Source organism: Pongo abelii, chromosome 1 (assembly GCF_028885655.2).
Source record: "Pongo abelii isolate AG06213 chromosome 1, NHGRI_mPonAbe1-v2.0_pri, whole genome shotgun sequence".
NCBI classification, from domain to species: Eukaryota; Metazoa; Chordata; class Mammalia; order Primates; family Hominidae; genus Pongo; species Pongo abelii.
Window position 1 is genome coordinate 178,664,467 of NC_071985.2, and position 24,925 is coordinate 178,689,391.

Consider the following 24,925-nt stretch of genomic DNA (forward strand, 5'->3'; position numbering starts at 1 on the left):
CCCACAGAATCACAAGATGAAATAAACCAGTTGTTGCTTTAAGCTACTAAGGTTCGGGGTAGTTTGTTACACAGCCACCGTAACTAGAACAGACATCATCCAAGAAGATGGGTTGACAGAAACATTCACACTCGGCTTTTTTTTTTTTTTTTTTGAGACAGTCTTGCTCTGTCACCCAGGCTGGAGTGCAGTGGCGCAATCTCAGCTCACTGCAATCTCCACCTCCCGGGTTCTAGCGATTCTCGTGCCTCAGCCATCCAAGAAGCTGGGATTACATGAATGCGCCACCATGCCCAGCTAATGTTTGTATTTTTAGTAGAGATGGGGTATCACCATGTTGGTCAGGCTGGTCTCGAACTCCTGACTTCAAGTGATCCACCCGCCTTGGCCTCCCAAAATGCTGGGATTACAGGTGTGAGCCACCATGCCTGCCCTCACACTCAGCTATTTAGAAGTCACATGGGGAGGAGGAACCTGCAAAGGAGACTGCGAGGAAGCAGTCAGTGAGGTGGGTGGATCCCAGGAGAGTCTGGCTCTCCAGAGGGAAGGGGGCCCTGCTGGTGCGTGAGCTCTGAGTCAAAGCAGATGGGGAAACAAGCTATCACTGATTTTTGACAGGAAGGAAGGAAGGAAGGGGTGGGGGGGAAGAGAGGAATCCAGTTAGAGTGAATTAGAGAAAGAATGAGAGGTAATACGGTGGGAACAGAGAAAACTCTTTCCAAAATGTGTGTGGGAAAAGGGAGCAAAGAAACAAGGTAGCAGTTGGAAGGGGCTTTGTTTGCCTAGAGGCTGGGAGATACTAAAGCTGGTTGGTTCATCTGGTCCTGGGACAGATCCAGTAGGAGGGATCCTACTGAGACAAGAGAGCTTTCTACAGGACAGGGGCTAAGAATTGCCTTTGCAGAAGCTCAAAGATCCCTTTTCAGAAATCTATGACTGCTGTCTATCATGTACCTACTGTATGCCAGGTCTCGTTCTTGGGGGCCCTTTAATTCTCACTCTGAAGCAGGAATCCTCTTTATTCTTTATTTTACAGATAAGAGAAAGGAAATGGACAGGGAACAAGGAATGGGCCACCCATGCACTCCTGGCCAGTAAAAGGCAAAGGGGAGACTGAACCTGGGTCCTTCTGACTCCAGAGCCTGGCAGGAGTGCAGCAGAGGGGACATCAGCTGGAGGGAGATCAGGTCACCCAACAACTGGAACTTCTGATACACAGCCTGGGACTTTGGACACCTTGTTATCAGTTGCCTCCCAGCACTCCTACCTTCTGCGTGATATGAGCCTATAGGAAAAGAGCTCACTGCAGAAGTGGTTTCTGACATGTGGATCCCACCCAGGCAGTGAGATCTGCCAGGTAAAGAGTATCACTGCCTTGACTCCCCATCCAGAAGCCTGCCTTCCTGTTTGCCCAGCTGAGAACCAGTCTGCACAGACACACCTTCTCCTTGCCTTGCTGCCTGGAAGCTCCAGAGTCTTCAAAAGCAAGGGGAGGGTGGGGACCAAGTAAACTCAAAGGCCAAGGAGGGCCTGGGGTGGTGTGGGGGAAGACGGTGCTGAGATGCAAGGCTACACTTTTCCCCTCGAACTCGCTTCAGAGAGGGCCCCTCCCTTGGCCCCAAAGTCACTTAATGCTTGGGCCCCTTCCTCTCCCATGTTCGCCCTGCTCTCAAAGCCTATAGGCACATGTACATCTGATCTCTTAACACCCCTTCTCTGTAAATACCTGCCATGGCATTAAGCTACCCAGCACGAAGCAGGCTCCAGTTGCAGGGACCATTATCACCCCCCACATCCCTATGTTATGAATGAGGAAGCTGAGGCTGGGGAAAAGAGCCGGTCAAGAACCAGCCAGAGTCTTCTGGCTTCAGACCTCCCACTCATCCCTCCCACCACTCACGGGGCTGTATCCCTGGAGAAGAAAAAGAGGAATTGGGTCTCTCCACACCCTCCCTAAGGGAACAAAAGAAAACTCAGACTCACCTGCTTCAGCTCAGCCCAGGTGTGGTGCTGGAAACCAGAGGCTGCTGAAAGGAAGTCCCAAGGCCACTCCTCTTCCGACCTCTCACCGAGTCCAGGTCTGGGACAGGGCCACACCTGGGCAGGGCCACACCCCAGGGCAGATCACAGCCTATTCTAGAGGTCGTAAATAAGACAATGCCAAGGAGTGGAGAGACCTGAGATTCCCCACCTCCAGCAAGCAGCCTGAACCTGGTCCTCTCTGGGCCACAGCCCTGGTGCTGTTAGCTAAGCGCTGACCTACCAGGCTTCTGAATAACAGACGATGTAAAGCTGCACACAGCTTTCTTTCTCTTTTTCTTATTTTATTTTTTCTTTTTCTTCTGGAGACAAGGTCTTGCTCTGTCACCCAGGTTGGAGTGCAGTGGCGCCATCATGGCTCACTGCAGCCTCTACGTCCCAGGCTCAAGCAATCCTCCCATCTCAGCTCCTTGAGTAGCTGAGACTACAGGCACACACCACCACACCTGGCTAATTTTTTTTTTTTTTTTTGAGATGGAGTTTCGTTCTGTTGCCCAGGCTGGAGTGCAGTGGCACAATCTCGGCTCTCTGCAACCTCTGCCTTCTGGGTTCAAGCGATTCTGCTGCCTCAGCCTCCCGAGTAGCTGGGATTACAGGCACAAGCCTCCACACCCAGCTAATTTTTATATTTTTAGTGGAGATGGGGTTTTACCATGTTGGCCAAGCTGGTCTCGAACTAATGACCTTAAATGATCCACCCCCACCCCACCCAGCCTCCCAAAGTGCTGGGATTACAGGCATGAGCCACGCTAACAAGCCTAATTTTTTTAATTTTATTTTTAGTAAGACGAGGTCTGTGTTGCCCAGAATGATCTGGAACTCCTGGGCTCAAGGGATCCTCCTGCCTCTGCCTCCCAAAGTGCTGGGACTACAGGAATGAGCCACTGAGCCTGGCCCATAGAGCTTTCTAGGCTGTAAAAGAATACACACATGTGGTAATAAGAAACTCCTTGAAGACAGGGGCCACATCTCATGTGTCTCTGGAATCCTGGTGCATCCTTACTAAGCACCTACTAAGTTTCAGGCCTTTCTATACATTATATAAAATTGCTTTGTATCCATAACACCATTCATCCTCACCAAAACCCTGTGAGGGACAATTATTCCTCCTGCACAGAAAAGGGAACTGAGGCTTGGGTTATAAAAGACTTGTTTAATGGCACTCTGCCAGTGAGCGATGGAGCTGAGATTTTGCTTTTCTCAATACCAAAGCCATTTCTACTCACTGGGCTGCCTCTCCAAAAGTTGCTTAAACTGGGTGCAGTGGCTGACACCTACAATCCCAGCACTTTAAGAGGCCAGGCAGAAGGATCACTTGAGGCCAGGAGTTCAAGACCAGCCTGGGCAACATGGCGAAACCCCATCTCTAGAATACATTTTTAAAAAATTAGCCGAGCAGCTGGGCACGATGGCTCACACCTGTAATCCCAGCACTTTGGGAGGCCGAGGTGGGCAGATTGCCTAAGGTCAGGAGTTCAAGACCAGCCTGGCAAACATGGTGAAACCCCATCTCTACTAAAAATACAAACAATTAGCCGGGCATGGTGGCAGGCGCCTGTAATCCCAGCTACTCAGGAGGCTGAGGAAGGGGAATTGCTTGAACCCAGGAGGCGGAGGTTGCAGTGAGCCAAGATCCCGCCATTGCACTCCAGCCTGGGCAACAGAGCGAAACTCTGTCTCAAAAAAAAAAAAAAAAAAATAGCCAAGCATAGTTGACACATTGTTCTTTTGGTTGCTAGGTCAGGTGTACCAGTTACTTGGGAGGCTGAGAGGGGAAGCTACAGCAGGAAGATCACCTGAGCCCAGGAATTAAGGCTGCAGTGAGCTATGATCGCACCACTGCACTCCAGCCTGCACAACAGAGTGAGACCTTGTCTCGAGAAAACAAAAACAGATGCTTAATAATTCATGTCCACTGATATTAATTAGTTAATGTATCATTTGCTGAGGACAACTTATTACTACTGAAGAAGCCCTAGGCAGGATATACATATTACATGGACAACGGAGTCAAGGGGGGTGCCCTTAACTCCCTCCTCATTTCTCTGTGGACCTGGCTCCTTCACATCTCTCACATACAGGTGCCTCTGCCTGGATCATTCTTCCTAACCCAGAAAAGCTTTTAGGGCCAACCTAACCCATCACCTCCTCCAGGGAGCCCACCCTGACCACTGGGCTGGTGAGGGGCTATCTTGGTGCTTCCCTCTGTCACATCCTGGCCATGCTGTGCTGCCATAGTAGGTTTGTACCTCCCTCTGTCTCTCCATCAACCTGAGGGCATCTGAGGACAGGTCTAGTCTGGCTCATCCCTGTGTCCCCAAAGTGTCAGACTCTGGTCTGCCCCAGTCTGTCACTGCCCCAATGTCACCTCTAACCTGCAAGGCTGCCCCTGGGAATGGCAGGAGCACACAGGCCTGCAGCCAGGGAGCTGGCAGAGGACCCAGCCAGCAGCACCATCTGTCCCTGGAGCCACGGGACAGAGCAGGCATAAGGCAGAGGTGTGTCAGTTTCTTGGCTTAGCCAGGTCAGCCCAGGACAAGGAGAGGAGCTTCAGCACCCAGGGCCCCTGCCCAGCTGGAGCTTGGGGTCAAACGAGGCTTTGAATTCTCTAATTAGATCACAGTGGCTTAATACCAGAGCCTTGGTTTTCTAACCTGTAAAGCCAGATAAATACCAGAAGCCTTGCAAAGCTGTTGGGAAGTTTAAATATGCCCGACACTTAGTAGGTCCTCAACAGAAAAGTTTGCTTTCACCATCTCATCTGACCAACTGACCCTACCATTGAACCACTGACAAAACTGAGGTTCACATGAGATGGAAAAAAAAAAAAAGAAAAAATATTCACCATGGCCAACTATGTGCCGGGTTCTCCATTTTTTCAACATTTCTATTCCTGACAATTTGGCATGATTTGCAGGAAGAGAACTGGCTCATATTAGGAAACTGATGCCCACAGAGGTGAGGTGAGTTAGTGCTTCTAAGGCAGCACCCTTTTTGTCATCCGGCCGAGTGATAAGCAGCTCTCCGAAGGCTCCTGGGGTGCCAGCTTGGCCCCACTCCAACACAGGCACAGGTGAGGGGCAGTGGGCAGCCTCCCTCAACCCTGAGGTGTGTGGGGTGGGGTCAGCTCAGCCTGGGGCCCTGAATCTACACGGTCAGTGTGCGAGGGTGGGCAGAGGCTGGGATGGGGTGGGTCCACATGTAACAGTGAGGCCACATTCTGGGTGCACGGAAGTTCCAGATGACCCCTAGCCAAGACAAGGGCTGGAAAGGGGGACCCAGTCTAGCAGATAGGAGCTCTGGGTCTCTTGCCGGGTGTGCAAGCCCAGGCACGTCACCTCACTTCTCTGTGCCTCGTCTCTCACAGGGACTGAGTCTTTCACCGACCTCCCTGCTGTGAGGAGTCAGGGGGTGAATGGGGAGGCAGCTGAGACCTTCAAGGTGCTGGCCATACAGAGAAGGGGAACCATGATGATGTGTTTCCCTGGGTCGCTGAGCCCAGCGTGCAGGGACTGCATACCTTGGCACTAAGCCTGGGGACCAGAGAGCCCTCATGGCTCTCACAGTCAGGTAGGCAGGACATGACCCACAGCACTCGAAAGCCCAAACTCAGCCTACAAGGCCTGGACCCCCAGCCTGCAGGTCCTAGAAGCCTCCCCTCAGCCTCTTCCAGCTGTTCTCTTTGCTCCATCCACTCCAAGTGGAGTGAGGAGTGAGCAGCAGAGGCTGCTGGGCCCCTATTCAGCTGCTCAGATGCACCAAGCTCGCCCCAGCCTTGGAGCCTGCAAATGGATGCTGTTCCCCTTGCCTGGAATGCTCTTCCCCCAGATCTTCCCAAGGCTGCCTTCTCAGCTGCTAGCTTTCTGCTCAGCTGTCGTCTGCTCAGAGAGCTCTCCCCTGACCCCCTCATTCTCTCACAGTTCTCTGTTCTCCAGACGGTCTCAATTTAATCCCAGCAATGCTACTTACTAGCTGTGTGACCTCGGGCAACTTACTTAATCTGTCTGTCTCAGTTTCATCTTTAATACAGACACAATTATCTACTTCACAGAGTTGTTATAAGGAAAAACGAGTTAATGCAGGCATGGCATACAGCTAGCACTTGTATGGCATTTACTCTTATTACTACTATTCATAGCACTTATTACAGATTTTCATCATTGTTTATTTGAATACCTTCTCCCTATCTCTCCTGCACTAGCTGTCAGCTCCAGGAGACAGGCTGTATCATAGGCCACAGCATACCCAGCACCGGCAACCTGTTAATCCCCCAGTACAGTAAGTACCCGTGGAGGGAACAAGTGAGGCATGTACAACATCCTGAGGAGACGTCATTAACTCTAGGGACAGGCAAGATGAGGATTCAAAGGGGAAATGATAGCCGAGCTGGGTTTTGAAGGATGAAGAAGAGTCCTCCACTGAACAGGGAAAAGTTGAAAGCTTTTCATCTCAAATGTGGAATAAAACAAAGATGCCCACTTTTACCGCTTATATCCAACGTAATACTGGAAGTCCTAGCCAGAGCAACTAGGCAAGAGAGAGAAATAAAAGGCATCCAAATTGGAAAGAAGGAAGTTAAATTGTCCCTGTTTGCAGATGTCATAATCCTATATATAGAAAACCCTAAAGCCTCCACTAAAAAACTGGTAGGAATAATAAATTCAGTAAAGTTGCAGGATACAAAATCAACATACAAAAGTCAGTAGTCTTTCTATATACTAATAGCAAACTATCTAAAAAAAAAAAATCTAGAAAACAGTCCCATTGACAATAGCTACGAAAAATAAAATAAAATAAAATACCTGAGAATAAATTTAACCAAGGAGGTAAAAACCAGGAGTGATGGCTCATGCCTGTAATTCCAGCTACTCAGGAGGCTGAGGTGGGAGGATTGCTTGAGCCCAAGAGTTTGAAACCAGCCTGGGCAACATAGCAAGACTCTATCTCTTAAAATGTTTTTTTCAGTACACACATGGGTAGATAAATAATTAAATTTTTTTTTTTTTTTTTTTGAGATGGAGTCTTGCTCTGTCATCCAGGCTGGAGTGCAGTGGCATGATCTCGGCACACTGCAACCTCCGCCTCCCGGGTTCAAGCAATTCTCCTGCCTCAGCCTCCTGAGGAGCTGGGATTACAGGTGCGCGCCACCATGCCTGACTAATCTTTGTATTTTTAGTAGAGATGGGATTTCACCATGTTGACCAGGCTGGTCTCGAACTCCTGACCTTGTGATCTGCCCGCCTTGGCCTCCTAAAATGCTGGGATTACAAGCATGAGCCACCATGCCTGGCCTAAGTATAAAAATGTTTTTAAATTTTTTTTTAATAAAAAATCTGCCAGGTGTGGTGGCACATGCCTGTAGTCTCAGCTACTTGGGAGGCTGAGGCAGAAGTATCATTTGAGCCCAGGAATTCATAGCCGCAGTGAGCTATGATCAGACCACTGCACTTCAACCTGGGCAACAGAGGGAAACACAGTCTCTTAAAAAATAAATAAAGGAGATGAAAGATCTCTACAGTGAAGACCAGATGCGATGGCTCATGTCTGTATTCCCAGCATTTTGGGAGGCCAAGGTGGGTGGATCACCTAAGGTCAGGAGTTCGAGACCAGCCTTGCCAACATGGTGAAACCCTGTCTCTACTAAAAATACAAAAATTAGCCAGGCATGGTGGCACACACCTGTAATCCCAGCTACTGGGGGGGCTGAGGGAGGAGAAGCACTTGAACCCAGGAGGCAGAGGTTGCAGTGAGCCAAGATCATGCCACTGCACTCCAGCCTGGGCGACACAGTGAGACTCTGTCTCAAAAAAAAAAAACTCTACAATGAAAACTATAAAACGTTAATGAAAGAAATTGAAGAAGATATAAATGAAAAGATCCCATGTCCATGGATCAGAAGAATTATGGTGACAATGTCCATACTACTCAAAATGATCTACAGATTCAATGCAATCTCTATCAAAGTGCCAATGACATTCTTCACAGAAACAGAAAAAACAAGCCTAAAATTCATATGGAACCACAAAAGACCCCAAATAGCCAAAGCAATCTTGAGCAAAAAGAACAGAGCCAAAGGCATCATACTATACTACCTGATTTCAAAATATACTACAAAGCTACATTAATCAAAACAGTATGGTACTGGTATAAAAACAGACAGACATATAGACCAATGGAACAGAATAGAGAGCTCCAAAATAAATCTACACATTTACAGCCAACTGATTTTCAACAAAGGTGCCAGAACACACATTGGGGAAGGGACAGTCTATTCAATAATTGATGTTGGGAAAACTGGATATCCACATGTAGAAAAATGAAATCAATCCCTTATCTCTCACTGTATAAAAAAATCAATTCAGGCCAGGTGCAGTGGCTCACACTTGTAATCTCAGCACTTTGGGAGGCTGAGGCGGGTGGATCACCTGAGTTCAGGAGTTCGGACTAGGCTGGCCAACATGGTGAAATCCCACCTCAACTAAAAATACAAAAGTTAGCTAAGCATGGTGGCATGTGCCTGTCATCCCAGCTACTTGGGAGACTGAGGCAGCAGGAGAATCACTTGAACCTGGGGGGCGGAGGTTGCAGTGAGCCGAGATCATGCCACTGCACTCCAACCTGGGCGAGAGAGTGAGACTCCGTCTCAAGAAAAAAATAAAAAATAAAAATGAATTAAAGACTTAAATGTATGACCCCCAAACTACAAAATTACTAGAAGAAAACATACGGGAAACACTTCATGACGTTGTGCTAGGTAAGAATTTTTTGGATAGGGTCTCAAAAGCACAGGCAACAAAAGCAAAAACAGATGTGATTTCTTTATACTAAAACACTTCTGCACAGCAAAGGAACCAATCAACAGAGTTAAGAGACAACCTACAGAATGGGAGAAAATATTTACAAACTATACATCTGACAAGGGGTTAACACCCAAAATATACAAAGAAGTAAAACAACTCAATAGAAAAAAAAAATTAAAATGGGCAAAAGACCTGAATAGGCATTTCTCAAAGGAAGCTATACAAATGTCCACCAGCTATATGAAAAAAATGCTCAACATCACTAGTCATCATGGAAATGCAAATCAAAGCCACAATGAAATAGCATCTCACACCTGTCAGAATGGCTACTATCAAAAAACCAGAGCCAGACGTAATGGCTCACGCCTATAATCCCAGCACTTTGGGAGGCCAAGGCAGGCGGATCACGAGGTCACGAGTTCGAGACCAGCCTGGCCAACATGGTGAAACCCCATCTTTACTGAAAATACAAAAAATTAGCCAGGCATGGTGTCGCAATGTCTATAATCCCAGCTATTTGGGAGGCTGAGGCAGGAGAATCACTTGAACCCGGGAGGCAGAGGTTGCAGTGAGCCAAGACCATGCCACTACACTCCAGCCTGGGCGACAGAGTGAGACTCCGTCTCAAAACAAACCAACAAACAAACAAAACCAGAAGACAATATGTGTTGGCAAGGATTTGGGGAAAAGGCAACCTTTTGACACTGTTCATGGGAATGTAAATTGGTACAGCCATTATGGAAAACAGTATGGAGGTTCCTCAAAAAATTAAAAATAGAATTACCACATGATCCAGCAGTCCCACTACTGGGTATATAGCCAAAGGAACTGAAATCAGTATATTGAAGAGATACCTGCACTCCCATGTTTATTCAGCACTCTTCACAATAGCCAAGATACGGAACCAACTAAGTGTCCACCAATGGATGAATGGATTTTTTAAATGTGGTATAAAGCTGGGTGTGGTGGCTCAAACCTGCAATCCCAACACTTTGGGAAGCCAAGGGGAGAGGATAGTTTGAGGCCAGGAGTTCAAGACCAGCCTGGTCAACATAGAGAGAACCCATCTCTACAAAAACTTAAAAAAAAAAAATTAGCTGGGCACAGTGGTGCATACCTCTAATTCCCAGCTACTCAGGTGGCTGAGGTAGGAGGCTTGCTTGAGCCCAGGAGCTCAAGGCTGCAGTGAGCCATAATTGCACCACTGTATTCCAGCCTGGGTGACAGAGCAGGACTCCATCTCAAAAAAAAAAAGAAAAAAAATACACACACACACACACACACACACACACACACACACACTATGGAATACTATTCAGCCATAAAAATAAAATAAAATAAAATCCTGCCATTTGCAACTACATGGATGAACCTGGAGTATGTTATGGTGGAGTTTTTTTTGTTGTTTGCTTTTGATTTTGGTTTTTGTGTGTGACAGGGTCTGGCTCTGTTGCGCAGGCTGAAATGCAATAACTTCAGCTCACAGCAACCTCCACCTCCCAGGCTCAAGCCATCCTCCCACCTCAGCCTCCCAACTAGCTGGGACTAGAGGCGCATGCCACCACACCTGGCAATTTTTGTGGTTTTTGTAGAGATCGGGTTTTGCTATGTTGCCCAGGCTGGCCTCGAAGTCCTGAGCTCAAGCGATCTGCCCATCTCAGCCTCCCGAAGTACTGGGATTATGGGCACGAGCCACCTCCCCCAGAGTATGTTATATTAAGTGAAATAAGGGCCAAGCACAGAAAGACAAATACCACATGACCTCACTCAGACGTGAATCTTAAAAGATTGATTTCATGGAAATAGAGTATAATGCTGCTTATCAGAGGCAGGGGTTATTGGGGGGATGGAGAGATCTTGGTCAGAGGATGCATAATTACACTTAGGAGGAATAAATTTCAAGAGATCTATTATACAGTAAGGTGATACGGTTAATGACAATATATTGTATTCTTGAAAAATGCAGAGTAGATATTCTGCACTGTCACCAAAAAAATGAAAACTATGTGAGGTAATGTATCTGTTAATTAGATTTAGTCATAACATAATGTATACATACTTCAAAACATCATTTGTACATGATAAAAACATAGAATGTTATCTGTCCATTTATTTTTTTAAAAATGTTTTTTTGAGACAGTCTTGTTCTGTCACCCAGGCCGGAGTGCAGTGGCGCAATCTCGGCTCACTGCAACCTCCACCTCCCAGGTTCAACTGAGCACATCCAGCTTATTTTTGTATTTTTAATAGAGACAGGGTTTCTCCATGTTGGTCAGGTTGGTCTCAAACTCCTGACCTCAAGTAATCCACCGACCTCGGCCTCCCAAAGTGTTGGGATTATAGGTATGAGCCACCATGCCTGGCCCATTAAAAAAATTTTTTTTAATGAGTTAATCATTCCCTTATGCTATGCATATTAAAATAAAATTTTGGAGAGCAAAAAGAGTCCTCCAGATAAATTAAGAACACTGGCTGGGCATGGTGGCTCACACCTGTAATCCCAGCACTTTGGGAGGCCTAGGCGGGCGGATCACCTGAGGTCGGGAGTTCGAGACCAGCCTGACCAACATGGAGAAATCCCATCTCTACTAAAAATGCAAAATTAGCCAGGCATGGTGGCACATGCCTGTAATCCCAGCTACTTGGGAGGCTGAGGCAGGAGAATCGCTTGAACCTGGGAGGCAGAGGTTGTGGTGAGCCAAGATTGCGCCACTGCACTCCAGTCTGGGCAACAAGAGCGAAACTCTATCTCAAAAAAACAGCAACAACAACAAAAACACTAAGAGTGGGCCGGGCATGGTGGCTCATGCCTGTAATCCCAGCACTTTGGGAGGCCAAGGCGGGTGGATCACCTGAGGTCAGGAGTTCAAGACCAGCCTGGCCAACATGGTGAAACCCCATCTCTACTAAAAATAGAAAAAATTAGCCAATGGCACGCACCTGTAGTCCCAGCTACTTAGGAGGCCAAAAAATGAGAATCGCTTGAACAAGGGAGGTGGAGGTTGCAGTTAGCTGAGATGGTACCACTGTACTCCAGTACTCCAGCCTGGGTGACAGAGTGAGACTCCGCCTCAAAAACAAACAAAAAAAAACCACTAAGAGTGTCTGCCCATGGCTGAGCCTGGGGGTTCACATATGTCTCCTGAACAGGCTGATGCTACACGTTCAAGTCTCACCTCTTCCTCCAGGAAGCCTTCTGGGACCACCTCAGCCTGCTTCTGAGCACCCGTGGTCACTCATTCATTCAGCAGTTTTGGGACTCCTCATATATGATAGGCCCATCATTTTATGTCTAAGGTCTCCCCACCTCCAACACAGAGTAGGATCCTCAAGAGAGATGGCACCCTGCCTCTCACTGTCAGGATCAACCTCATGGTGGCAGACAAACCCTTCACAAACATTCAGAGCCCCAGGATGTCCAGGCTGGTGGGGACCTCAGGGATCACCCAGCACCCTAAGGCCTAGAGAGAGGAACCCTGGCCAAAGGTCACACCGTGAACCGTGGGGTGAACATCCAATTGTTGTGCCCTGAACCTCCCCGCACTCTGGGTTAGACCCCTTATGAAGCTGACGAGGTTGTGGGGAGCCCTCCAGCTGTCCTCAGGTTCAAGGTAAAGCAGTAGGATTGCATTGTGTGGTTGGAGGCTAATACAAAAATTAGCTGGGCGTGGTGGTGGGCACCACGCGTCCAGGAGGCAGAGGCTGCAGTGAGCCAAGATTACACCACCGCACTCCAGCCTGGGTGACAGAGTAAGACTCCATCTCAAAACAAAAACAAAAACAAAACAAAACAAAAACAACCAGCCCCATCACCATTTCTGGAGTAAAAAAAGCTTCTGAGCCCCACTGAGAGCTGACCTGGGCCAGGCTAGACCTGAGGCTGGGCAGAGGTTCCCAGACTTCCCAGGACCCTTGCCCACCTCCTACGAGGGCACCAGTGGGTCCCTGCTAGCCCAGAAATGTGAGACTTAGTGCCCAGTGTAGACTGACATCTTGGAAAGGGAAAGAAGAGCTCTCCACAGGGAGAGGCAAGGATTGAAGCGGGACAGGGAGACCTTTCCAGCACCACCACACTGGCACTCAGCAGTTCTCCCAGCCCCAAGCGTGGCAGCAGGCTGGCCACTTCATTCAGTTGCCCACTCACTTGCTGGGTACCCAGGGGCAAGTAGGGACCAGAGCCCTCGAACTCCAATGCTCACTCCGTCTACAGTGCCACAGGACATTGAAAATGGCCCCCAACCATGCAAAGTGGGGCTTGTGGATTATCTGAGACCCCCTCTTCTGTTCCCAGTTTAGTCCCTATTAAAGACAATTTGGTGAGTTTTTTGTTGTTGTTGTTGCTGTTTTTTTTTTTTTTTTTTTGAGACCACTCTGTAGTCCAGGCTGGAGTGCAGTGGTATGATCTCGGCTCACTGCAACCTCTGCCTCCTGGGTTCAAGCGATTCTCCTGCCTCGGCATCCTGAGTAGCTGGAACTATAGGAGCATGCCACCATGCCCAGCTAATTTTTGTATTTTTGGTAGAGATGGGGTTTCACCATGTTGGCCAGGCTGGTCTCGAACTCCTGGCCTCAAGTGATCCACCCGTCTTGGCCTCCCAAAGTGCTGGGATTACAGGCATGGGTCACCACACCCAGCTTGGTGGGGTTTTTTGTTTGTTTTTGTTTTTGTTTTGAGATAGGATCTGACTCTGTCATCTAGGCTAGAGTACAGTAGCATGATCTTGGCTCACTGCAGCCTCCGCCTCCCAGGCAGCCTCAAGTGATCCTCCCACCTCAGGCTCCCGAGTAGCTGGGTCCACAGGCGCACGCCACTATGCCCAGCAATTTTTTTTTTTTTTTTTTTTGTATTTTTGGTAGAGATGGGGTTTCACCATGTTGGCCTAGCTGGTCTCAAACTCCTGAGCTCAAGCAATTCACCTGCCTCGGCCTCAGAAAGTGCTAGGATGACAGGTGTGAGCCACCATGGCTGGCCAGGGATTGCTTGTTTATTTGTTTGCTTGTTTGCTTTTCATTAGAAACAGCTTTGGTACCAAGCCAGAAAATGTTCCCAAACCCTCTTGTATTCCAGAGGAACTAAGGGAATTCAAGAGAAATCCAAAGAGATCTGCCATCCAGACAATGGTACAGAGGTGGCAATCAAGGCCAGAGTGTTCTTAGCTGACAGGAGGCCACCTGTGTCCTCAAGAGCCCAACTTCCACTCCCAACACCCACCTCCACCCCCAGACTCAACAAAGGTAGTGCAAGGAAGCTGAATGCCAGCTGGGCTCAGAGTCGGGATGTGTGGGTTGGAATCCCACATCTGCGCCTTCATCTGGCTGAGCCTCAGGCTCCTTAAGAGCTCAGCCTTTGGGGCCAAACTGCTGGGTTCAAATCCCAGCTCTGCCACTTCCTACCAGTGTGATCCTGGGCAAGTCACTTACCCTCTGTGAGGTTCCTTATCTGGGATACGGGGATGATAACTGTACCTACCTCATAGAGAACTGAATGAGTTCATAAATGCAAAGAGCTATGTGAAGATTTGTTACTATTGTTATCTCTGTAAAACGGTGATAATGATATGCCTCTTCCCCAGCGCCTTGCCCCCAGTTACTGATGAAGGAAAAAGTCATAGAGGGTTAAATACAACAGGGCACAAGAGAAGATACAAGGAGCCCCTCCCACCTGGGAGACACTCTGCCCTGCACTCAGGTGACAAAAGCAAGCGGCCCTGCTACTCAGATCCCACCCTTGGCCTCGCTGCTGAAAAGCTGCCTGTCCCCATTCATTCATTAAGCATTCCCTGGCCTCTGGCCACACCCGTCCCTGTGCTGGGTATACCAAGAGCAGCCTCGTGTTGCTCCCTGGCTGGTGGGAGGGATGTATGTGCCAGTCTAGCACACAATCCAGTGTGAAAAGGGGCTAACACAGAGGCTCATGGTGTCATGAGAAATCTGAGAAGGACTTCCAGAGGAGGCAGCACCTGAGCTGAGATCTGAGGGCTCAGAAGGAACTTGCCGGGGAGACAAGCTTGGGGAGATGCAGGAAGGCTGGGGGTAACTCTGGCAGAAGACATAGCAAGTACAACAGCATGGAGGAGAGAACAAAGGTGGGACACCGAAGCCGCGGAGAGCAGCTCACTATGGCTGAGGCAGAGACAGCAGAAGGGTGGGGATGGTGGAAGAAAAAGGGAGGCGTGGGCAGGGGTCAGAGTGCCAACATCTCTTTGTCTCAAGTAAGGGATGTGAAAATCATCCTCGGGTAGCTGTCTGAGCAGGTGAGGAGTCAGCACATTTACCTTTTAGAAGCATCCCTCCAGTGTGGAGAGTGGACTGAAAGGGGCTGACATGGGACCGGGGAGCCAGGGGAGACAAGATGCACAGGGCCCAGTGAGGATGCTGAGTTGTGCAGTGGCCGTGCAGAGGGAGGGAGAGGATAGATAAAACATTTAGTTGTTCCAGCCCCTTTAAAAAAAGGCTTTTCCTGAAAATATCCTCAGAGGTCAGCCACACTACACCCATTACAACCTCTGCCAGTCTGTCCTGAGCCCATCTCCATACACTCCATCCACTGCCAGGCGCTGCTGGGCACTTGGGTCTGCTGTGTGCCTCAGCACCTAATCTCAGCTCCAAAGCGCAGGGAAAAGTTCTCTTCAAGGTCACCTTGCAGGACAGCTTTCCGCAGCCCTCATGTGATCCTGTGCTTGCTCTCCCAAAGAGGTTCTGCTACGCGAGAACGCCGACCTCACCCCACCACACATACTCACACCCATACCTCACACCCTGCCATTCCCATTAGCTCTGTGGCTTTGGGGTCCTGAGCTCTGAGCATGAAGCACCGCAAGGCCATGGAGCTCAGACATCCCCCAGAAACATGCACAGAACTCTGCAGGGAGAAACATATACCCACCGAATAGAATTCCAGAGGCCAACACTTGCTGAAGGTGATTCCACTCAACACAGCCACCCCGTGGGGGATCTGACAGCCCCTGGGGCTTGCTTGGAGATTGCTGCCAATAATAAACCAGCCCAGGGGCTCTGCGATTTCTCCTTCCAAAGAGAGCTAGAAAATGGCCCGTGGAGAGTGTGAGGAGATGCAGAGCGTCTGAGTTAAAATGGAAACGTCAATCTCTTTCTGGGTGCCCAGCCTCCAGAGCCCTCCCGCTGCCCCAGCCCACCCTCCATACCCGTCGCAGGTGATTTCCGACATTCTGGATCATCGCGCCGGGTGGCCGGGGAAAGCAGCGCCCTCCCAGAGACACAAGCTGGTCACCTGAGCAACAGCCAGGACCGACTCCAAATGAAGCCTGTGGGCCTCTCCTGCTCCTCCTCCCCAGATCCCGCCCGCCCACCAGAGCCAGCTGTTATCACCCTGCGTCCCGCCTCTCTTCAGATTGCCCTCTACCCCCCTTCTCCTAGGAGCCCTGCACAGAAAGCTCCAGTGCCCGCCTAGCAGAGAGGAAGGACGAGGCTGCCAGCTAGGCCACAGCCACGTCAAGGGGCCTGTGCCCGCCCACTGAGCACCCAGCCCCAGCCAAACTCCAGGCTCCCCCAGTCCCAGAGCCCATCATCCTGCCAACAGTGTCTCTTGGCTCTGTGATCACTCCCAGGGAAGGGGGCTGGTGGGGGTTCAGGTCCCTGATCCCAGCCAGCAGATGGGCAAAACAGCCATGAGGCTTCCATCCGTCCACAAGGGGTCAGGCTGGAAGGTGGCAGGAGGCCAAGATGCTGCCAGCAACCTCCTGGAGAGATACGAGACCCACCTGCTAGGATTCTTCACCCCGGGAGCGCTGCCCACCAGCTCCTCAGCTCCAGGCTGCAGGCATCCAGCAGTTGCTGGCTGGGGACAGGACACACCCCTCACTTCCTTTAAATAGGCAGTGTGACTTTTCTAAAAGTGGCACCTGCCAAATTCCACCCCGATGGCCACGCAGGCTTCAGCCCCTTGGGGCATCCACTCCAGTTTCTCTCTAGCCACCACCAACTGAGAGACCACCCGGATTTTCCCTTCTCCCTCTGACTTCTGCCCACAGGCTTGATCAGGAGGTCTTGACACTCACGTTGGACTAAGGACAGGACAATGAGTGCTTGGTGGCTAAGGGAAGTGGGGGGGCAGGGAAAGGATTCAGGCATGGGGGCTGGGATGGACAAGTAGATGGAAAATAACAGCATGCACCCCATAATAACCAAGCACCTGCCGTGTGACAGGCCTCGGGCTGGTCTTCCTCCAGCCCCACTGGGAAGATTTCTTAGGAAGGGTACGTGACATGCCCCAGGTGGCACAGCCAGTGAGAGCACAGCCCAGCTGGGACAGACCAGCTGGATTCCGAGGCCACAGCCTTCCTTCCATCCTCAGGGCCTCTCGCTCACTCACCACAGATCTAATCATGCATCCTCCGGGCCTGTCTTGCCTAAGAGGCCTGGGTTCTCCTTCTTTCACTAATGTACCATGTGACTCTGGGCAAGTTCCCTCCTTTCTCTGGGCATCCCTGCTCCACAAGTCAAGGACTCTAATAATGTCCATCCCCATGAGCTCAGGCCTTGCCCTCAAACAGCCTGTTAATGGTCAGCCGTTCTGTGTCTACAAATGAGAAATTAAAGTCAGACCTTAAAGACTGCAAGATGGCCCATGGATGGCCCTGAGGATTGGGGCAATTCTGGAGACTTCCTGGAGGAGATAGTGCTAGAGCTAGCCTGAAGACTGGATGGGCTTGGATAGGCTGAGAAGAGGGGTGAGGTGGAAGACCTGACAGGCGCAGAACAGGAGGCAGTCACAGGCCGTGAGGAGCATGGCCTTGCAGGAAAGCTGGGAACCTGTCATGGAGGGCTCGAATGCCAGACATTGGGGTTTAGGCATCAAGGAGCCTGTGAGAATGACAGAATGATGAGCACGCTCGACATGAGGAAAGCCACGTGAGGCGGACAGGACAGGTGTCATGAGACTTCCCTGGATGGTAAGGAAGCCAGCCCAAAGAGGGGATAGCTCATCTTATGGGTCCCCAAGCTAACTTGACAGGCAGCCAGGGCAATTTCAGAATCCTCCCTCTGCAGAAGGAGGAATGAAAACCCAGAGACCTCCTGGCACCCAAGCCTACTCTCTCTCCAGACAACTGCAATGTCCCACACTCACTGGATTTGGCTCACCCCCGCATCTTACAGATGGCTAAACTGAGGCCTGGAGGAAAGTGAGGCTCCCAAAGACACACAGTGAGGAAGTTGGCTAGAATCACACTCCTGACCTCAAGTCCAGAGCCCTGTCCACCCCCCACACAGCAAGGCATGAAATGAGAGAGGCTTCAGTTAGACTTATGAGAGGACTTCCAGAAAGGCTGAATCAATCTTAGTTTGTTAGGAACAAGCAGCAGAGAGCTAGATCTTTCAACAGGGGCCCCTCCAACCCACAAAGGTCCCTCTTCTCTCTGCGCTGTCTATTACAGAGCTCACTCCTGTGTCGCCACAACAGCTCTGTGCAGTCCGTTACTCCAGTGAATGTTCCCATGGGTGTCTGTCTCCCCTTTCCAACTCACCCACGAGCCCCCCTGAGGGCTTGGACCACATGTTACCCATCTCTGTGCCCCCTCCCCACCACCCTGCAGACCTGGACACTGTGTGCAGGAGGCATGAAACACACATGGCTGGATCACAGCCCTGAACGGGGATCAAGAAGAGGTCTGCGGTTCTCAAACTCCAGCCTGCACCAGAATCACCTGGAGGGCTTGTCAAAATACAGATTGCTGGGCCCTGTCCCCACAGTTTTTCATTCCACAGAATTGAAGTAGCACCCAAGAACTGGTATTTCTAACAAGACCCCAAAGGATACCAATGGTCCAGGGACCACACTTGGAGAACTGGCGAGCTGGGGTCAGCCCTCCCATTTTACACCCGGGGACAATGAGGCCCAGAGATTTTTTGTTCTTCTTTTTTTTTTTTTTTTTTTTGTGACAGAGTCTCACTCTGTCACCCAGGCTGGGTGCAGTGGTGCAATTTCGGCTCACTGCAACCTCCACCTCCTGGGTTCAAGCGATCCTCCTGACTCAGGCTCCTGAGTAGCTGGGGTTGCAGGCACGCGCCACCACTCCCAGCTAATTTTTTTTTTTTTTTTTTTTTGAGATGGAGTCTTGCTCTGTTGCCCAGGCTGGAGTGCAGTGGCGCAATCTCGGCTCACTGCAAGCTCCGCCTCCTGGGTTCACGCCATTCTCCTGCCTCAGCCTCCCGAGTAGCTGGGACCACAGGCGCCCACCACCACGCCCGGCTAATTTTTGTATTTTTAGTAAAGATGGGGTTTCACCGTGTTAGCCAGGATGGTCTTGATCTCCTGACCTCGTGATCCGCCCACCTCGGCCTCCCAAAGTGCTGGGATTACAGGCGAGAGCCACCACGCCCGGCCCTGTTTTTTAAATATTTTTTAGCAGAGATGGGATTACACCATGTTGGCCAGGCTGGTCTTGAACTCCTGACCTCAGTGATTTGCCCACCTCGGCCTCCCAAAGTGCTGGGATTACAGGCATGAGCCACTGCGCCCGGCCGAGGCCCAGAGATTTTAAAGGCAGCATTTGACAGTATGTCACTGTCATCATCATAGTCACTGTCATTATAATCCTATCATTATAGCCCTTTTCAATGCCCAGCACTGTGCAAGCACATCGTGTATGTTATTGCCTTTAGGCCTCACCCTAAAAGGAAGATACTATGATTATTATTTTCCTGTAGAGGAAAAAATGGAGGCAAAGAGTATTAAGTCATTTGTCCAAAGTCACATCACTGGGAAGGGAACATCGGGATTTGAACCCTGATCTAAGTCCGAAGCCCACAAATTTAACCACCACCCTCCACAACCTGCTTATAGCTTATGCTGACCAGCCAGAAAATTCTCTAGGGGCTCCCAAATCCTGCAGGTTCATCTCTAATGTGAGGGGAGCTTGTGGTGCCCTCAGCCAAAAGGCCCAGTCCCTAAGTGGGCCTCTGGGGAGTCTCGCATCTAGAGAAAGCCTGCCTCTTCACACCTGTGAACCCAGAGGATTTTCTCTTTCAAACACTCATTTTCCCAAACTACAATCTTCTTCACCTGGCCCCACGGATCAGGCCTTTCTGGCTGGAGGCCAAACATCTGCATTAATTCGTCTGGTCCATGTCTCAACTCTGCCTCCCCACTCAGTGACAAAACACAATGAAATTATCTCCATTTATATTCCACAGTGATTCTGGGTTGTCACTGTCAGGCACAGGTCTGTCTCTCCCACCAGACTGGGAGCTCACATGAGCAGGGACCTCTTCTGAATCATCTGAGTCCCCAGCACAAGGCTTGCCCAGAGGAAGGGTTTAGTGACTAAGTGAAGAATGAATGAATGAGTGGGTTTAAGGGCAAAAGAAGAAATGAATGAGTGAATAAAATAACCAATCTCCCAGGAATTCCCTCTCCTGGCTCTTTGGCCTTTCCAGACAGGACCACAGACTCTCTGGAGAGGAGGGACCTCTGACACCATCTATCTACACCAACTTCCACTTTCAGTACTGTCCTAGCTGAACTCCTACAGCTTCTACCAGAAACTACAGCTCCACACACACACACACACACACACAAGAGCCAGAAGGGTCTTGCCATGACCGTAGCTCTGGGCTGCTCAGAACAAGGCTGCTCCTCTCTCCTGTTCTCCACTCAGCCCTGGCCTCCCTGTCCAGACTTCGTTCTTCTGATCCCCTCATGCCATGAATAGAACTGCCCACTGCTCCCTCACACCCCTGGTGTGTCCTTTGTTTCTGCCGTTCCCTCCACCCTGATTCCCATTTAATAAGTCTACATCCAAACCGTGCCCGCCATCAAGGCCAGCTCAAATGTCACTGCCTCCAGGAAGCCTTCTTGGCCCCTCCTAAGTGGAATTACATTCTCCCCCTATGTGCCCCAACGCCTGTGCACACACACAGACACACACACACACACACACAACACACACACTTCACAGCCCTTTCTCGGTGCATTTTCTCATAAATTGGACTGATTTGTGCTAATTCCCCCTTTTTGACCTTGAGCTAGCTGGCATCAGGGATGGGACTGGCCCATCAGAGTATCCTGGCCCCTCCCCATGAACACTCAGGGCCTTGAACATAGTAGATGCTCAGTAAGTGTCCAGAAAATGAATGAATGAGTAATTAACTGCAAAAGAATGAAGGAATGTATGAGTGAGTGAATGGAAGTAAACGCATGTGTAAATGCATGCTCAAATGAACGAGTGGACACAAGAACGTTCTCATTCCCTCCTGCTCTCCAAACTAAAAACTCCCAGTTGCTCCTGGCCCCTCCTAGGGGCCCCTTAGGCATGGCATGACAGAATAAAGGAAGTTGTGGGATAAATGCGGGGGAGAGGGACAAAGGAAGGAAGGACAGAGGAAGGGGTTAGTGATACCAGCACTAGAGGAAGTGGAGGTGACCTGGCTTCAAAACGTGGCGCTTCTCACAGCCACATTTCTTTATGGAGAAGCTGGGGCAAGGAAAGCAGTGAGAAACCGGGGGAGGGGGAAAGAAGTGTCCAGAGGAAAGAAGACACAGCCTGGTGGGGACGGAGGGCGAGAACGCCAAGTCCCGGAGGCCAGATTCAGGATGGATGAGCAGGCTGTGGGGCCCAGCCCTGAACTCATCCTGCCTAGGGGCCTCAGATATGCCCTCCCTTTCCCTCTCGCACCACCTCCTCCTGTGGGGACTGGAATCCCCTCGCTGGCCCAGCTGGCCGTCTGGACCCAGATGTGGCCCTGGCTCTCAAATTGCTCATAACAGGGGCTAGCGCTCCTCCCAGCCGCCCCGTCCCCAAATGAGTCAGCAGTGGCTGCACCCTCTGGCCTCTGAGTCTTGCGCCCCCAGGTCCTCTCCGGAGCCAGCCTCTGCGGCGCGCCGGGCCGGGTGACCACAGCCCGCCCCAACCCTAGTAAGAGACCCATCCCAGCGTAAATACCAGGGTGCTTCATGCCCCAGCCTGCAGGCAAGACCGTGCGAGGCAGCACCTGGCTGTCTGGAGGCCAGCGCTGGGGTACAGGCTGATCTCCCCAGGCAGCGTGCTGGAGCAGAGGAGGAGCCCCGGAAACTGGGCCCTTCCCCCGCGCGGGGCGGGGAAGGGGCTCTTACCCAAAGGATGGGAGGCTCCGCCCCGGCGGCTTGCAGGGCCGAGGCCGGGGGAGCCCGCTGGGGGCGTCGGGGGAGCGAGTCCACGGGGAGGGGCTCAGAAACAGGCCTCCGAGGTCCCCGAGCCCAGCCGGAGGCGGGAAGCCGCGGGCAGGCTGAAGGGAGGCGCGGAGGCGGCGGCGCTGTAGAGTTCCTGGACGGCTCTGCCCCTCCCGGCCCCTCCCCGGCGCGGGTGCGGCACCCGGGGCTGCCCAGCCTGCACATCACACAGGCCTGGGCCCCGCCGGCGCCAGGCTCCCCGCTCGCAAGGCGTCAATCCCCGGGCGCTGGGCACAGGCGGAAACGCGGGCGGCCGCACCAGGCAAGGTACAGGCGGAGCGCCCCTGAGCCGCCTTCTGCGATGCGGAGCCGGCCACTCAGCCTTCCAAAGGGATATTTGCTATTCGTTCACACCTTGACTGAGCACCTACTATGTGCCAGACCACGCACTGTGTCCTGGGATGAGGTTCTGAGCAGGATGCGCTGTCCTTGTCCTCATGGGTATTGATAGAAAGAGAAAAAAAAAAGTGGATAGTTTTACACAGCACAAAGCAAATGCATACCACCCAAGATGTCTTTACCCAGAGAGAAGCTAGACTAGAGCCGGCAGATGCAGACGTGGTTGGTAAGAGATGGTGGTACCACTCCCTACCCACCCCAGCCCACCCCACCCCCTGTATGTATTGTTATGTAAGAGATGATATGAAATCTACAATGTGTGATCACGGGCTCAGAAGAGTCGCCGGACGCGGTGGCTCACGCCTGTAATCCCAGCACTTTGGGGGGCCTAGGCGGGTGGATCACCGGAGGTCAGGAGTTCGAGACCAGCCTGGCCAACATGGTGAAACCCCATCTCTACTAAACATACAAAAAATTAGCTGGGCGTGGTGGCGGGCGCCTGTAATCCCAGCTACTTGGGAGGCTGAGGCAGGAGAATTGCTTGAACCCGGAAGGCGGAGCTTGCAGTAAGCTGAGATTGCGCCACTGCACTCTAGCCTGGGCGACAAGAGCGAAACTGTCTCAAAAAAAAGAAAAAAAGAAAAAGAAAAACATCCATCAGTGTCATGTTTGGGATCTAGGCTCAGCTGGCAAACTTAGAAGGGGCCTGACAAAACACAGTGGTTGTCCCTTGTAAGAAGGAAGTGAATCCCCGGAGGAGGAGGCACTTGACAGATGGAGTGCATTCCACACACCAGAACCAGGGACTTGGAGGGGGCTAGGCATTCCAGGCACCCACAGAGGCTGGCACCTGAACTCATCCTGCCCCCACAACTCTGGGGAGAAAAGGGCAATTTATGTACAAAGATAACAGCTGTGCTGAGCTTGGCCACCTGGGGCCCAAGCAGCCCTCCTGTGGAGGGCCTCTCGGTGTAACAAAAACGGGGGCCTTGCCTTTGTCACTTGCTTCCACCATCCTCTGAGAGCACGGTAAGGGTTCAATGTCATGGCAGAATGATGACCACCCCGTGTGTGGGGCTTTGGCAGCAGCCTGGATGGCCACTCCAGCCATCTCTTGCTCAGCTGTCCACATCAGTGTTGGAGCCTCAGCTCAGCAGAGGCCCCAGGTGTCAGCAACAGCAAAGTGCCGATGCTCCCAGCCGAATAAAAACCTCTTCCTTCTTTAATCCAGTGTCTAAGGAGTTTTGTCTGCAGCTCATCCTACTACAAAAGGACATCTTAGATCACTTTCCAAGTGCAAGTGAGGCACATGTGGGAACACCTAGTAACATATGGGGCAGGTGGACTGTGCTGAGAAGGGGAATTCCCACCCTGGCATGATGAATCTGGTCTGTGTAAACCATGGTTTAATTTTAATGTGCCACTCTAATCAAGTGGTGAATCCTGAAAATACTCAGATTAACCATATTGGATATACTGTTTTGTAATCTGCTTTTTCTCTTAATTATCAAATATTAAACAATTATCTTTTCATGATTTTCTTTCTTTTTTTTTTTTTTTAATCGTAGAGATGGGATCTACCCATCTGTCCAGGCTGGACTTGAACTGCTGGCCTCAAGTGATCCTTCCTTTTCAGCCTCCTAAAGTGCTGGGATTACGGGCATGAACCATCGTGCTGAGCCTTTCCGTGATTTTTATTGCTACACAGCATTTCTTTACAGTATTTCTTTATGTGGATTTACTTCAATTTATTTAGCCAATCTCTTTCCTTTTCTTTTTCTTTCTTTTTTTTTTTCTTTTTTTTTTTTTTTTGAAATATAGTATCGCTCTGTGCCCAGGCTGGAGTGCAGTGGCACAATCTCAGCTCACTGCAACCTCTGCCTCCCGGGTTCAAGCAATTCTCCTGCCTCAGCCTCCTGAGAAGCTGGGACTACAGGTGCACACCACCATGCCCGGCTAATTTTTGTATTTTTAGTAGAGACAGGGTTTCACCATGATGGCCAGGATGGTCTCAATCTCCTGCCCTCATGATCCACCCACCTCAGCCTTCCAAAGTGCTGGGATTACAGGCATGAGCCACCGCTCCGGGCCTGTTTTGTTTTTAATAGCTTTATTGAGATATAGTTAATAAACAACTGCACATATTTAAAGTGTGCCATTTGATGAGTTTTGATATACATACATAATATATACATATGCATATAAATTACATATATGTGTGTGTGTGTGTGTGTGTGTGTATATGTATATATGTATATATCTCCATCATCTCATTCATCATCATGTCAAGGTAATGAACATATTCATCACCCCCAAAGTTTCCTCATGGCCCTACACTGCCCACTTCCCCACATCCCCAAGCAAATAATAATCTGCCTTCTGTCCCTAGATTAGTTTTCATTTTCTAAAATTCTATATAAATGGAATCATACAGTAGGTATTATTTTTCTCTGCCTTTGTTCACTCAGCATAATTATTTTGCAATTCATATGTTTTGTTGCATATATCAATAATTTGTTCTTTTTTATTATTGCTGAGCAGAATGCCATGGTATGAATAT

The 24,925-nt window shown here is 50.3% G+C and overlaps 1 protein-coding gene across 3 annotated transcripts in view; it reads right to left on the bottom strand.

Annotated features, from left to right (window-relative positions):
• Positions 1–24,925, bottom strand: part of ACOT11 (acyl-CoA thioesterase 11) — a 169,048-nt gene that overhangs the window by 69,512 nt on the left and 74,611 nt on the right. Inside the window, 1 exon segment of one of the 3 annotated variants that reach the window (NM_001133732.1) lies at positions 16,004–16,118. The exons of the other annotated variants lie outside the window; for them this stretch is intronic. Coding sequence (NP_001127204.1) covers positions 16,004–16,036 — 33 coding nt within the window. The 5' untranslated portion in view covers positions 16,037–16,118. 3 annotated transcript variants of the gene reach the window in all.